Source organism: Podarcis vaucheri, assembly GCF_965113315.1.
Source record: "Podarcis vaucheri genome assembly, chromosome: 7".
NCBI classification, from domain to species: Eukaryota; Metazoa; Chordata; class Lepidosauria; order Squamata; family Lacertidae; genus Podarcis; species Podarcis vaucheri.
In genome coordinates, this window is record NC_138765.1 from 91,262,197 (window position 1) to 91,276,158 (window position 13,962).

The 13,962-nt window shown below is 43.5% G+C and overlaps 1 protein-coding gene across 1 annotated transcript in view; it reads right to left on the reverse strand.

Annotated features, from left to right (window-relative positions):
- Positions 1-13,962, reverse strand: part of GPAT2 (glycerol-3-phosphate acyltransferase 2, mitochondrial) — a gene marked incomplete at its 5' end in the record, with an annotated part of 66,399 nt that overhangs the window by 34,795 nt on the left and 17,642 nt on the right. Inside the window, 3 exons of the mRNA XM_082233615.1 lie at positions 1,993-2,133; positions 8,953-9,063; positions 12,600-12,673. Of these exons, the coding sequence (XP_082089741.1) occupies positions 1,993-2,133; positions 8,953-9,063; positions 12,600-12,673 (326 nt within the window). The remainder of the gene's footprint in view (positions 1-1,992; positions 2,134-8,952; positions 9,064-12,599; positions 12,674-13,962) is intronic.

Consider the following 13,962-nt stretch of genomic DNA (forward strand, 5'->3'; position numbering starts at 1 on the left):
CCAATGAGCTGATAAACTATATCCTATATAGCATTACAAAATATATTGACATAATCACAGTGTCATAATCCATTTTTTAATTTTTTTTTAATAAATTCACGGCCATGAGGTCAGCCCCTTGGTGCTGATGTAGTTATACATGTCATTATTATTATTTCTGTTTTCTGATCTTTAACCATAATAAAGAGTGGTGGTGATGATGTTGTTGTTGACATCAGGCTCTTTAGATCCTTCCACTGAGCTCAATGCCACAGCGCAGATTTAATTAGGCAATCTGGAAAGGCAGCCACATGCTGGTGTAGAGTCAATCCATAAGCAAAGAAAGGACAATGCAAACAGGCACCTACTGGCAATATTGCTCCCATGTACCCTCAGCAACGTGCAAAATGAAAACCTGGGATCAAAATCCTACCATCTCAAAGTGCGATCCTGCTGCAGTTCAGCCCAGGAGTTTACCAGGACAGCTAACATCAAACAGCAGCAGGGTGGCCTCCTTGCTCTTTAGACTAGGGAAAATGCTAGAAGTAACAGGCAGCAAGAAATTATCTCCCCAGATTTAGTAGTGAACACACTCCTGCATGGTGAGTAAGATAGAACTATGCATTTGAATTATTGAAATATATTATTTTTGCCATGTGGTTTTTGGGGGGTGGGGGCTGGGGAGATCTAAGAGAGGTACATTCTTTTAAAAGCTACAAAATATGGGTTCAGCGGAAAATATTAGCATTATACTCCCAACAAGAACTGAATGAGAATCAAGAGCCAGTGCAGAAAAGGTATCACTGGCAAATCTCCCAAACTCAGCAAATTAAAACCTCTAGCAAAGTGGTTTTCAGAGCAGGTTGCCAGGAAGTGTGGGGTCCCTTAGAAGTTTAGCAGCAAGTGCACTCTCCATGAGCACAGTGGTGGCAGACAAGCTATCCTGAAAACCCTCTTGCGTGCCACTACCAATTGCCCTCTGCATTTTGCAGCCATGCGGGATTGTTGGGTGGGTTCTGCTGTGCATTATTTGGGTCACAAGGGGCAGCAACAACCCTGAGTCAGCAGTCCGCAGGAACTGGCTGTCTAGAAATGTTACCATAGAATCTCAGCAAGCCAGCTGATATGTGAAAGATGGATACAGGGCCAGCCCAAGTCATTTTGCTGCCTGAGGCAATGGACAAGATAACTCCCTCACATTCCAAGTACAAAAACTTACTGGAATTGCAGGTTAATCTTCCTGCAAAACTGGCAACTTTACAGTGTCCTCTGGCCACATGAGGGTAGCAGGTTACTTTGCAGGGTGGTACACAGGACCCTGGCACACATACCTCTGACTTCCAACAGAGGCGAACATCCAGGGGTGACAAGAAGAATGGCTGGAAAGCTGTCACCTCTGCTGCCCTAGTATCTGCCACCGGAGGCAACTGCCTCAGTCTGCCCAATGACAATGCAAGCCCTGGATATTTTCACTGTGCTGGGGAAGGGAACAACAGGGAGTCATGTCTAGCCCCTCTCTAATGGTGTTTTGGAAGCTAGTCAAAACTTCCTTTTTTAGGCAGCTTTTTGATGGCACGATTATTTAAGCTTGTTGGTTTCAGTGCACTGAACTGCTGCTCCTGGTGTATTATATTTCTTGTTTTTGCTGTTTTAATGTTTTTGTAATTGAGCTTTACAGTTTTTTTAATTCATTTCAATTTTGTTGTTACCTGTCTTGAGCTTTTTTAAAATAAAATAGAGGTGGTTCAAAGCCACAGATTATGTTCCACAACTCCATATTTGATTGCATACACACCACACATTTAAAACACACACACACACACACATACACACACACACACCCTCAAAGAAACCTGGGAACTGTAGCATGTTAATGGTACTGGTAATTTTAACTCTGTGAGGGGCGTACTACATTTCCCAGGAGAGAGAGGAAATGTCCTTGAAATGCATGGTATGTAATCTCTGTAAGCATACGCACACACCCATTTAACCCCCTCCTTTGCAAACCCATACCTCAGTAGGAAAGGTGAAACAGAGGACTGTATCTGGCAGAGAATGCTGTGAATTCTCTGCCTCCACTGTGGGACTGGCATGCTGGTCTCTGGCGCATCCCCCTGGCTCTGAGGCACTTTCTGACACACAATGTCCTGTACCCTTGACAGACAAAAAGGAGAATAAAAACATATGTTTCTTCCAATGAGCACTTGATGAAGGATTTAGGCAGTCAAAAAGGACACTTGTAGATGATGAACAAATTTTAGAACACAAATACATCTCTCTAAAACTTGATGATAAACTGAAATTTGGATACAAGAATGGGTCAGCATTATGTTTGATTGTTGTTTTGCGAGCCCAGCTCTTGGTCATGTTCATGAAATTACAAATTAAGATATCAGTTCTTCTTTCTCATTAACTGCACTGGGCACTTAATGCAGGACAACAGGATACAAATAATATTAATGCAAACAATAACAAGTGAATGAAAGAGCAAGATACAGAATTGCCTTGCGAACAGTTATGGGAAGGATAATTCCCATGTATGTGCCATACAAATCCCAATCTATCTCTGTGTATACAACCTTTATTATTATTGCTGTAGTTATTATTATGTTACATATTTATTTATTTATATCCCACCTTTTTTCCTAATGGAATCAAGGTGGCTTACAGATAAAATTAAAACAATTTATCTTTCCTTTTAAAAAAACATACAGATAATTGCAATAAAAGCAGCATGGCACCAGCCCTTTCATTAAAAGCAGTCAGTTCCTAAAACCCTGTTGGAGTAAAAAGAACTTCACCTGCTAGCAGAGGGACAACTAGGAGGGAGGCAGAGTTCCAAAGGAAGGAGTTCCAGAGTCTGGAAGGCACCACCCAGAAGGCCTCCTTCTGCATCCCTCCACGTGTGTCTGTGAGTGTGGTGGAAACAACAGAAGCCCCCCACCCCCCACCCCCCGCTCCAAGATTTCAAAACCAGGGCCTGGGTCATATATGGTCTTCCAAATACCCTGGACCTAAGCTGTATTTTAAAACAGTGTTTTTCAACCTTTTTTGGGCAAAGGCACACTTGTTTCATGAAAAAAATCACGAGGCACACCACCATTAGAAAATGTTAAAAAAATTTAACTCTGTGCCTATATTGACTATATATAAAGTAATTCTCTTTGAATAGGAATCAAATAAACACAAAGAAAGTATTTTATAATTACTTTATTATGAAATAGTAAGTAAACAGAAATATGAAAAATTATAAAATACTTTATTCAGTGCGCAACCTGGGCCTGTTTGGCTGAACACAAAGCTGATATTCTGGCTGGAATCGAACGTTGCGGACCGTTCTCTGCTCAGCGGGGATTGATCTGCTGATCCCCGCTGAGCCGGCGGATGACAGCTCCGTCTCCGCACTGTGTGTGGAGAGGGAGATGTCAGAGCCCCGCTGCTCCAGGACGGATGGAAAATAGGGTGGACACAGTCCGGCGCCCGCCTAGTGGGCGAAAATTTGACATTTAAAAAAAAACAAACTTTCGAATTTTTCAATTTTCCCCACGGCACACTAGGCAACATCTCGCGGCACACTAGCGTGCCGCGGAACAGTGGTTGAAAAACACTGTTTTAAAATATGGTATATTCTTGGCTGCCTTACAGAATCCTGTTGACAACCAAAAAAGTGAGGTAACAGTCCCATCCACTTTGAAGGAACTCTGATTTCTCAGGAACTTACTGAAATTCTGCCTCTGCAATATTGTGCCTCTGCCAATAAAACAATATTGTGCCTCGGAACAATTAAAAAAAAAAAAAGGTACATTATTATTAACGTGTTGTGGACTTTGCTGGGAGGACTCCACATACTGAAAAGTCAGGGCTGGAAAGACCTTGATAACCAGAAATATTTCAATGTCCTACAAAATGGAGTATCAGCTTTAATAAAGGAAGACATAAGGCCAATACTTATCTATGTGCACAATATATTCCATTTTGAAAATACTTTGTGATGTATTATGGCATTCCTTTGTTCAATTTCTGAATCAGGCATTGGAATTTATATAACACTGAATGCACTTGTTGCAAAGTTTTTTATACTAATGTTGTACAGTATTTTGTTGGACATTTTTCTTTTGCATATGTAAGTTCACAAAGACTGTGCAACTTTTACGCTGTGAATTCTGGTTCAGAAAGCCTTGTGATAAAATATGATTTTTTTTAAAAAAGGTATTGATATATAGTATTCTAAACTCAGAGCACTCAGTATACCACTGTAAGATTATTACTTTCCTTCTTTTTTCTGGACCTTCAGAATTTTGCCACCTCCTGTTCTAATTTGGCAGAGTAATCTGCATAACAAAAATTCTACTTGTTAATGTAGATTTATTTCCCCAAATGAAGAAATATATACATTTCCAAATTATGATTCTATAGCTACATGGGAAGTACTGTAAGGCACACTATAGCTATCTCTGCCCCAAGGGATCTCGTGTTGCTGGCTTCTGTACTTCCTTTTGATCCAGCCCATTTGCCCGAGGGAGGTCCACAACTTGAACCCACTGAAACAGGCTGCTGTCTTCAGAGGTTCACAGCTGTGCCATTTCCACAAGCAACTCTCAAACCATTTAGGGTTTCCCCCCTTTACATTTCTTACATTAGTAAAAACCTATACAAGTTAGAATGTACTCTCCCCCACCCTCTGTGGTACATTAACCATTCACAAGGGACACAATCCTTATTTAAAAGCGTTTTCAGCATCACTTGTCAAAAAACGCCCTCAGACTCCAAGGAATCCCAGCAGCTTTGCCTGAAAAAACTCTACTGGAAGCAAGCCATTTTTATATATGCTTTTGTGTCATTACTGGCAAGTCTTGGGTTGTAGCCTTATACACCTCCAACAGCTCTGCACACCAAAGCGCTTTGGTCATCCCAACTCAGCAGCCTGACATCAAAGAGAGACTTGCAGGTAGTTTACAGAAGAGTAAGGGGCAGGGACCCAGGGGGAGGGAGGGGGAAAGGAGAGCTGAAGCGCCGTGTAGGTACAGATTGAAGGATCTAGACAAGAGCGCTTGCCTGGTTGTACCACAGTAACTCAGAACCACTGCAGACAAACCACTGCTTGGTGCAATTCTTTATTTGACCCCAGAGGAAGGCATGGCCCACCCAGCCTCAAAAAAACAGACGGGGAAGTGTGTGCATTCACATCCAGCACTTTGAGATCACAAAGCAAACTGAAGGTTTCCAAATAGAGTTCCTCTGTCTTTATCCCGAGAGACAAGAAGCACTACAGCAGGATTTTTCAAAACTGAATGAGAGGATGGTCCAGCTGTGTTTGTGCACATGCAAACATGTCGGTAGAGAGGTCTGTAAGCTAGGAACAATGTTTGGGGCTTTAAGAAAACCAGAAACTGCCTGGATAGCTAAAATGTTCCCAAAAGGTAACTAACGTGGATTAAGCAATCTTGAGTATGCAGACGAGACAGGAAAGGGGGGCTGGAACTTTGAAGGGCTGCCTTATAAGCATAAGCAGGAGTTACTTCTCAGCGGTCTTTTGTCCTCACAAAGAGAGGGATTTAAGAGTGGTCAGAGGGGTAGATTTCCCTCCCACTTCAATGCATGCTTATGAATGAAAGGTTGAGTGGAGTGGTTTTCAACCAGTGTGCCTTGGCGCCCTGGGGTGCCTTGAATGGTGGTCAGGGGTGCCATGGGCAACACTGGCCTCTGTCCCTTTTTCCTTCCCTCCCTCCTCTGATGCCCTCTCACATTATCTTCCCAGGCCCCTGTGGACAGGCATGAGGAGGCACCTCTCTTTGGGGCAGGGGGTGGCTCAGAGACCAGGCACAGCTGCTGAAAGGACTCCTATGGAGAGGGGAGAGGAGAAGAGGCTGAGGGAACACTCCACAAGGGAGGGTATTCGAAAAGGGAGGGGGGCTGCCGGCTCTGCAGGCAAGGGGCAACACAACTGGGCTTCTCAGGCTCAGAGCATGTTTCCTCACAGGGAAGCCACAAAAAATGTAGTTAGTCAAGGAAACCATGGACTCAAAAAAGGTGAAAACCTCTGGATTAGTGGATTGGAGCATCTGCCCTATAAGGAAAGGTTACATTTGGGGCTTCCTAATTTTGAAAAAAAGTAAGTAGTAGTAGTAGTAGTAGTAGTAATTTGTATACAACCCTTCATCCGTAGATCTCAGACCTGTTCACAACATAAAAATAAAGGGGACATGATCTAGGTATAAAAACTGGGCTGTGTGTGAAGAAAGTGGGGTGGAGAACTTCTTCACACAGCACACAGTTAGCCTATGGATTCACAGCCACAATGTGGTGGTGAAGGGCAGTGGGAACAGGTGGCAAGATTCAAATGGTGGAAAACTGAATTATGCAGGCTCCTGGCCATGATAGCTCTAAGCCGCCTCCAGCTGCCCTGCTTGTGGGCTTCACAGAGACGCCTGTTTGGCCACAGGGGGAACCAGGAGGCCGGACTAGATAGGGCTTTGGTCTGGTCTAGCAGTGAGGCTCTTCTGATATTCCTATGATTTTAGCATCTATATTAGGGGTTAGGTGAAAAGTGTATACCAGATGGCCACTATTCAAAACGACCTTGACAGATTAGAGAACTGGGCCAAAACAAACAAGATGAATTTTAACAGGGAGAAATGTAATGTACTGCACTTGGGCAAAAAAAATGAGAGGCACAAATATAAGATGGGGGACACCTGGCTTGAGAGCAGTACATGTGAAAAGGATCTAGGAGTCTTGGTTGACCACAAACTTGACATGAGCCAACAGTGTGACGCGGCAGCTAAAAAAGCCAATGCAATTCTGGGCTGCATCAATAGGAGTATAGCATCTAGATCAAGGGAAGTAATAGTGCCACTGTATTCTGCTCTGGTCAGACCTCACCTGGAGTACTGTGTCCAGTTCTGGGCACCACAATTCAAGAAGGACACTGACAAACTGGAACGTGTCCAGAGGAGGGCAACCAAAATGGTCCAAGGCCTGGAAACGATGCCTTATGAGGAACGGCTGAGGGAGCTGGGCATGTTTAGCCTGGAGAAGAGGAGGTTAAGGGGTGATATGATAGCCATGTTCAAATATATAAAAGGATGTCACATAGAGGAGGGAGAAAGGTTGTTTTCTGCTGCTCCAGAGAAGCGGACACGGAGCAATGGATCCAAACTACAAGAAAGAAGATTCCACCTAAACATTAGGAAGAATTCCTGACAGTAAGAGCTGTTCGACAGTGGAATTTGCTGCCAAGGAGTGTGGTGGAGTCTCCTACTTTGGAGGTCTTTAGGCAGAGGCTTGACAACCATATGTCAGGAGTGCTCTGATGGTGTTTCCTGCTTGGCAGGGGGTTGGACTCGATGGCCCTTGTGGTCTCTTCCAACTCTATGATTCTATGATTCTATGAAATGCAGGAGGCGCAAAACTAATTGGATGTAATAGCTTCACAGTCCTCAGTGGACAGCCCTAATCAAATTTGGCAGAGTAAGAGCAGATATGAAAGGGGCTCGGGCCGAGGAGGGAAGATGGCGACGGCAGCAGTTGTGATGAGGAAAGGAAAAGGAAAGGAAAAGGAAAAGCAGTCTCCCTTACCAGAGGGAGGTTGGAGGTGTTTTTTATTTGAACTACAAAAGTGATGTACTTTACAAAAGATGCATTTGCTTGCATGGAATATTATCACATACAGTGGTGTCTCGCAAGATGAAAAGAATCCGTTCTGTGATTCTCTTCGTCTAGCGGTTTTTTCGTCTTGCGAAGCAAGCCCATTGGTGGATTAGCGGCTTTTAGCGGCTTATCTGATCGGATCAGCTGATAAGTGGCTTAGTGGCTTAGAAAAAGGGGGGGAGGGAAAAAAACCAGCAGGAACTCGCAAGACATTGTCGTCTTGCGAAGCAAGCCCATAGGAAATTCGTTTTGCGAAGCACCTCCAAAACGGAAAACCCTTTCGTCTAGCGAGTTTTCCGTCTTGCGAGGCATTCGTCTTGTGAGGCACCACTGTACTATTTGAAAAGAGAGTGATGGTAAACTCTGGATGCCTGCCAGCTGTCCGAGGGCCCCAGAGAGCTGCCGTGGGTTTTTATGGGGAAACCGGAAACAATCTTTGTGTAACTTACTGATTGTGAAGTACACCCCTATAGTACATTGGAAACATCAGCTTATTTAGAAAGATCAAAGACAATAGGTACCACTAATTAACTTCAACCTTGGATGGAAGCCCAGAGCCTTTTACAGCAAGAATCAGCAGAACATCAGCAGAGAAAGGAGGGGTCATCAAAAGTGGACTGTGCTTCAAAATATTATAACTGAGAACAATATGGGAAAAAATTGCCTCCTACGTGATTACAGAAATATGGAATCGTTAAACAAAACAAGATAGTTATACCAGCGACTGACTGAGAAAGGAGGATGGTCAGTATCAGGAATGGAAAATCGGGAAGTAACAATGAAGAAAGAGAAAATAAATGATGGACATTGGCTCTTGAAATCCGGAACATGGGAAGTCCCATTGAAATGATTTAATTCAGACTCTATAATTGGCTGTATTGTTTTTTGTTTTAGAATGTGGTAAGATTTGGCTCGATTTGTTATTAATATGAATGTGTGCTTTTTTCATTATTATTGGAAAATGAATAAAAATTACCCTCCCCCCAAAAAAATGCTACCAAACCTAACATCAGAAGGCAGAAAGGCTGCTCAACCTCCAGAGTGCCCCAAGTTAACAGCAGCAGAGGTGACTGGTGGCCATTGGGACTGGTAGGGCAGAAGGCCAGGAGCCAGAGCCAATAGCAGGCAGAGCCAACTCATTCCCTGCTGAATTCTACAAGGGCAACATTGAGACTGGAGAGAGAAAAATAACAAGCAATGAGTGTCATCCCCTGGACTGGATGTAAATAAAAGACAAGCGGGTGGGGGCTGAATGAGGGCAGACTGAGGATGAGATAGCGCCCCGTTTGCTCAAATGGGCCAACCTCCACCGAACAGCAGTACCTCTTGCTGTCGAAGATTCTTTCTGGGAGATCACTGGGGTTATCAGCACAAATTTTCCAATCACACACTGTGAAGAAGCAGCAGAGTCTTCTTACCAGCCAGCCTCTGAATCTGAGAGAGAGAAAGTTCATATATAAGAGATTAATAATGGGATGCCCGTATCTGTGACATTCCTAAGAGCTGAAAATGCCGCCCAGCTGCCCAGAATATGGCAGTCAAACCAAGGTCCATTCCCAATCTCTAAAGCAGGGTAAGGAACCTCAGAATGGGGAGACAAAGCTGGTCCCTCAGGTGTGTCTACCTGGCCCTTGAACCTCTCCCCTTGCTTCACCCATCACTGATTCACACCCTTCTTCAGTAGGTTTTGGAGTGTGTCCTTCAACTCTGATAATGCCTCTTGCTTGTCCATAAATAGGATCAGGACGGTATGTGAAGGCATGCAGAACCTGCTGAACAATGATTAATATTTATAACTATTGCTTGCTCATTTTTTCTCTCACCCTGCTCTAAACTAAGTACAAGATGCCACAGCTCCTCTTCAGTATCTAGGAACCATCTTGCTAAATGACAGCAAGGCCAATCTAATCCAGTGTTCAGTATCTAACAGTTCCTTGCCAAACTGAATGTTACAGCCATCCCCTGTTGTCTTTCATAGTACCTGGTATCAAATATATGCTGTTTCTGGATAGACCAGACCTCACTGTAGTTGCGCAACTCATTTTTAAAGGCAAATAAAGTAGTGACCATCACCACAATAGGTAGCAAAAAATTCCAGCCAGAAACCTCAGAAGCAAGGCCAAGAAGGCAATGACCATCCCCTGTTTGTCTTGCAAAATCTATACAGTGGTGCCTCGCAAGACGAAATTAATCCGTTCCGCGAGTCTCTTCGTCTTGCGGTTTTTTCGTCTTGCGAAGAACGGCTATTAGCGGCTTAGCGGCTATTAACGGCTTAGCGGCTATTAACGGCTTAGCGGCTTTAAGAAAAAGGAAACGAACTCGCAAGACGTTTCGTCTTGCGAAGCAAGCCCATAGGGAAATTCGTCTTGCGGAACGACTCAAAAAACGGAAAACTCTTTCGTCTTGCGCGTTCTTCGTCTTGCGAGGCATTCGTCTTGCGAGGTACCACTGTACATGTACTTTATAGTATCTAATTTACCAATGTTGCATTGCCATTAAAAAGGGTTTGGAATCTATACCTGCTGCTGCAAAATGCTGGAACCAGAATAGTTCTGGAATATTGCTTCCCCAGCTGTTAAAATTGCACTGGCTTTCAACTGGCACAAAGGGCTCATCCATACTTCCTTTTGTGTCTCACTTTCGAGGCACAGGGCTAACCTCTAAAGCTCTCTGTCGGTGGGTTTCTTTTGTCCTGGCGCTTTCCCCAGGAAAATCTGCATTTTACTGCTGAATCGGAGCAAATGGCAATCTGTAGAAAACCCGATTACCATTTGTCCCGATTTGGCAGTAAAACATGGGGTATTCCTGGGGAAAGCACCACCACCCCACAAAAACACTCAGACATGGACCTGTGCCTAGAAATGTAACAAAAAAGGAGGTCTGAAGGAATACCTCTGAATACCAGTTTTTGGGAATTGCAGGTGGGCAAAGAGCTGTTGTGCTCATGTTCTGCTTATGGGCTTCCCATTGGGGCATCTGCTTAGCCACCACAAGAACAGAATATGGGACTAGATGGACCATTGGTCTGATCCCTGTTTCATCAATTAGAATCATCTTTGGAGGAACTGCCCCAAGGATGAGGATGCTGGACTGGGCATTCTTGATGGCAGTGCTCCAATGGAGGTTCAACTACCGCCCTCTTTTAGGACAAAATATATTTTTTTATTCAGTCAGGCTTTTAAAGAATGCATTCACTCCTCCTGCTTCAGCACAGCCACAAGGGAGCAAAAGCTACTGCTTCTGTTTTAGATTAACCATAGTTTAGTGTTATATATGAGCCTTTAACTCTTGTTGTTTCAAGCCAGGGCAGGGGAGACGGTCTCCCAGCTTGACTTTTAATCCTATCTAGCTCACCCGGTGTGGTACCCTCCAGATATTGTTGGCCTATAACCCCATCAGCCCTAGCCAGCGGGGCTGGTCAGAAACAATGGGCGTTGCAGTCCGACAACATACGGAGGAGACCACATGAATGCCCTCTTGCAATTGCGTCAAGGTCTTTTTGGTAAACTGCCTTGGAGGGTTTTAGAGCCAAAGGGTGGTTTGTGGTGGGGGGGAGTAACTCTAGAACCTTAACTTTCTTGATCTTTTGAATCTTGAGAGCGATGTTTGCATTAGTACTAGTCAAACACAATTATTCTGATTTTAAGGTGCTAAAACAGCATTCAAAATGTCCATTATTAAGGAAAACACATTTGCATAATTTAGCTTTAGATTACAAATGTGGTTAACTAATGACGATTTCCTTGGAGCAAAATTCATTTATCCTTGTTCCAGAGTTCTTCCCACTTTGAAAAGGAGTTACACAGTAGGGTGGAAACTGGCCCATGTTATCCAGAGCATAAAGCAAAGGGCTTCACTCTACTAGACCCACCTCCCTTAAAAAAATCTTTGCTTTTGCTCTGATATCAATCAAGTACTTTCTCTCCTCCCTGCTGTTAATAACACTTAGCACTTTGGGGATTTCAGTTTTCAAAGAACTTCACAAACTACAATTAAAGTAATTAGGAATCAGGCTAATGAGAATAAAGTCTTTAATCCTCACACAAATCCTATGAGGTAGAAAGCTTTGTTATCTACATTTTAATTTGGAGGCGATGGAGAGAGGGGAGGGGAGAGGAAGTAAGGGGAAATCAAGAAACACAGAGAATAAATGACTAACCCAAACACAGCACTCTTTGAATAGCTGGTCCAAGACTTTTGATGTCAAACGGCACCCACCCACCCTAATTAACACAAGGCATAGTCCATCAGGGTGTTCACCTGGACAAACCCTCTTGAAATAAAAGAGGAACTACAAAATAGCAATACTGTTAATTTAAACAGGGCTGACAAAGGAGAATCAACCTCCTGGTGGGTAGTACTGCATAGGACAAGAGGCAGCTGGTAGACCTTGGACTAGGTGGGGCGGCATGTGACCAAAGAGGTCAGGTAAGCGGCAGTGAACAACAGCCCTAAAAAACCCAGCTACACCAAGCAAAGGTTTGGTCTACTGTTTTTGCCTCTTTTTACACAATGCAAACACTGAATATTCAAATTTCTACTTTCTGCACTAGCAGTGTGGATTTTTGGGTTGCACTTCCAATGTCTAGAAGGCACAATGCTAGGCCAAAACTGGAATGCACCAGGAGGAAACACTGATCCAGGGAGAAGAAGGTGCAGAGCAGAAGTCACACAACCAAGTATAATCACTGCTGTAATTTCTAACATTGTGGAATTTCTAACATTGTGCTATTCCTAATAATTCATGCACCTGCAACTTCTTAAGAATGTTATGCAGACCACAGCAGCATATGATGTCTTTAAACCCCAGTATAAGTATACAGTATAAGTATAAACAATGTGAGATAAGGATAAGACGATGGAAACAGAGCACAGGTGGCATTGTAAGTTATACAAAAATATGTGGGGAAAGCCAGGGGAGTATATAGACATTTTTCCCAGGCCACCTTCCCATCCACTCCAGATCTTACCTGGTGTTTTCTTCTGATATTTTAATTGCATTGCGAAATCCAAGAGAGCTCAAGTTCTTGTGGAAAAAGAATTCCTGAAGGCAAAAAGAGGACAAGATTCAGATCCATTGACTTTTCAATCTTCCACCATAACTCAGCAACCTACCCCCCAGCTTGGAGGTGAAGAGCATTACTAGCAACTTAGTACTTACCAAGCAGTACTTAACAACACCAGCTCTCGCTCTCGCTCTCTCATTGGTCTGAACTTGCTTGATCAGACAGAGACCAAGGTAAGCCATCCTTCTGCCTCCAGAAGTGCCCAGCTCTAAGATAATTCACACTCTATATTGCTTCTAAATGTGGACATTTCCTGATCATATTTGCCTAATTAATTAAGAAAACCATCCAACCAGCATTTTGTGGTGATGAACTTTATTAGTTAATGATGCATTGTGTGAAGAAGTATGCCCTTTTGCCTTTCCTGAACCTACTGCCTGCCAACTTCTTTAGATGATCCTGAATTCTGTTATCACAGGAGAAAAGACTTTCCGCCTTCACTGCTCATCCTTTTACACATCACAAGTCCTATCCTCCCCGACTGATGTCATTTCTTCCCCTTAACTTAAAGCTCTGTCCCATTTAGCTTTAAGGTGAAAGTGCTCCAAGCTTTTGTTTAATTTAGCAGCTCTTTTTGATAGCTTTTTAAAGTTGGCGTAATCAGAAGCATACAGTGTTTTCTGACTGTGGCTACACCATGAAGTTTGGCATCATGATGACTGCTGTTTTATTTTCAGTTCCTTTCAATCAGCAACCTATTGGGTCACAGCCAGGCAGCGTGAAGTGAGACTGAAATTAAAAGCGCATGCATGGTGTTTATCCCATCCTGTGCCTGTATTGGCTCTCAAGTCGTTTTTGTATGTGAAATTGTTCTAATTGTTTTATATACAACATTGCATAGCTGTTTTTACAGCTGTTTTCGTTGTTGAAAGTGACTCATAAGTGGAATGCAACTAATAAAAATGTGGGTGTATGTGGAAGTTTTACAAGGCAGCAGGCAGATGGGTAGATGAACAGAGCCCACTATTTAAATAGCTCAAGTTGAACAGTGGCTGGAGTCAAATCCATGGCCTTTTTGTTGCTACTCTAGCTTAGAGACCATCTGTTAGCACATTTTCCACCTTAAAGTGGTACCGAACTACACAATAGTTGCCCAAGGTAAGGGAAGTCATGTGGGCTGGCAGGCCAAACCAAAAGCAGACTGACCCATGACTGGCAATCAACCCTTCTTTTTCAGCATTTCCCTGCACTAGGGTCTGGGAGACCAGGTTCAGATCCCCAGTCAGCCAGGAAGCTCACTGGGAGTTCCTGGGGCCATTTCCTATCT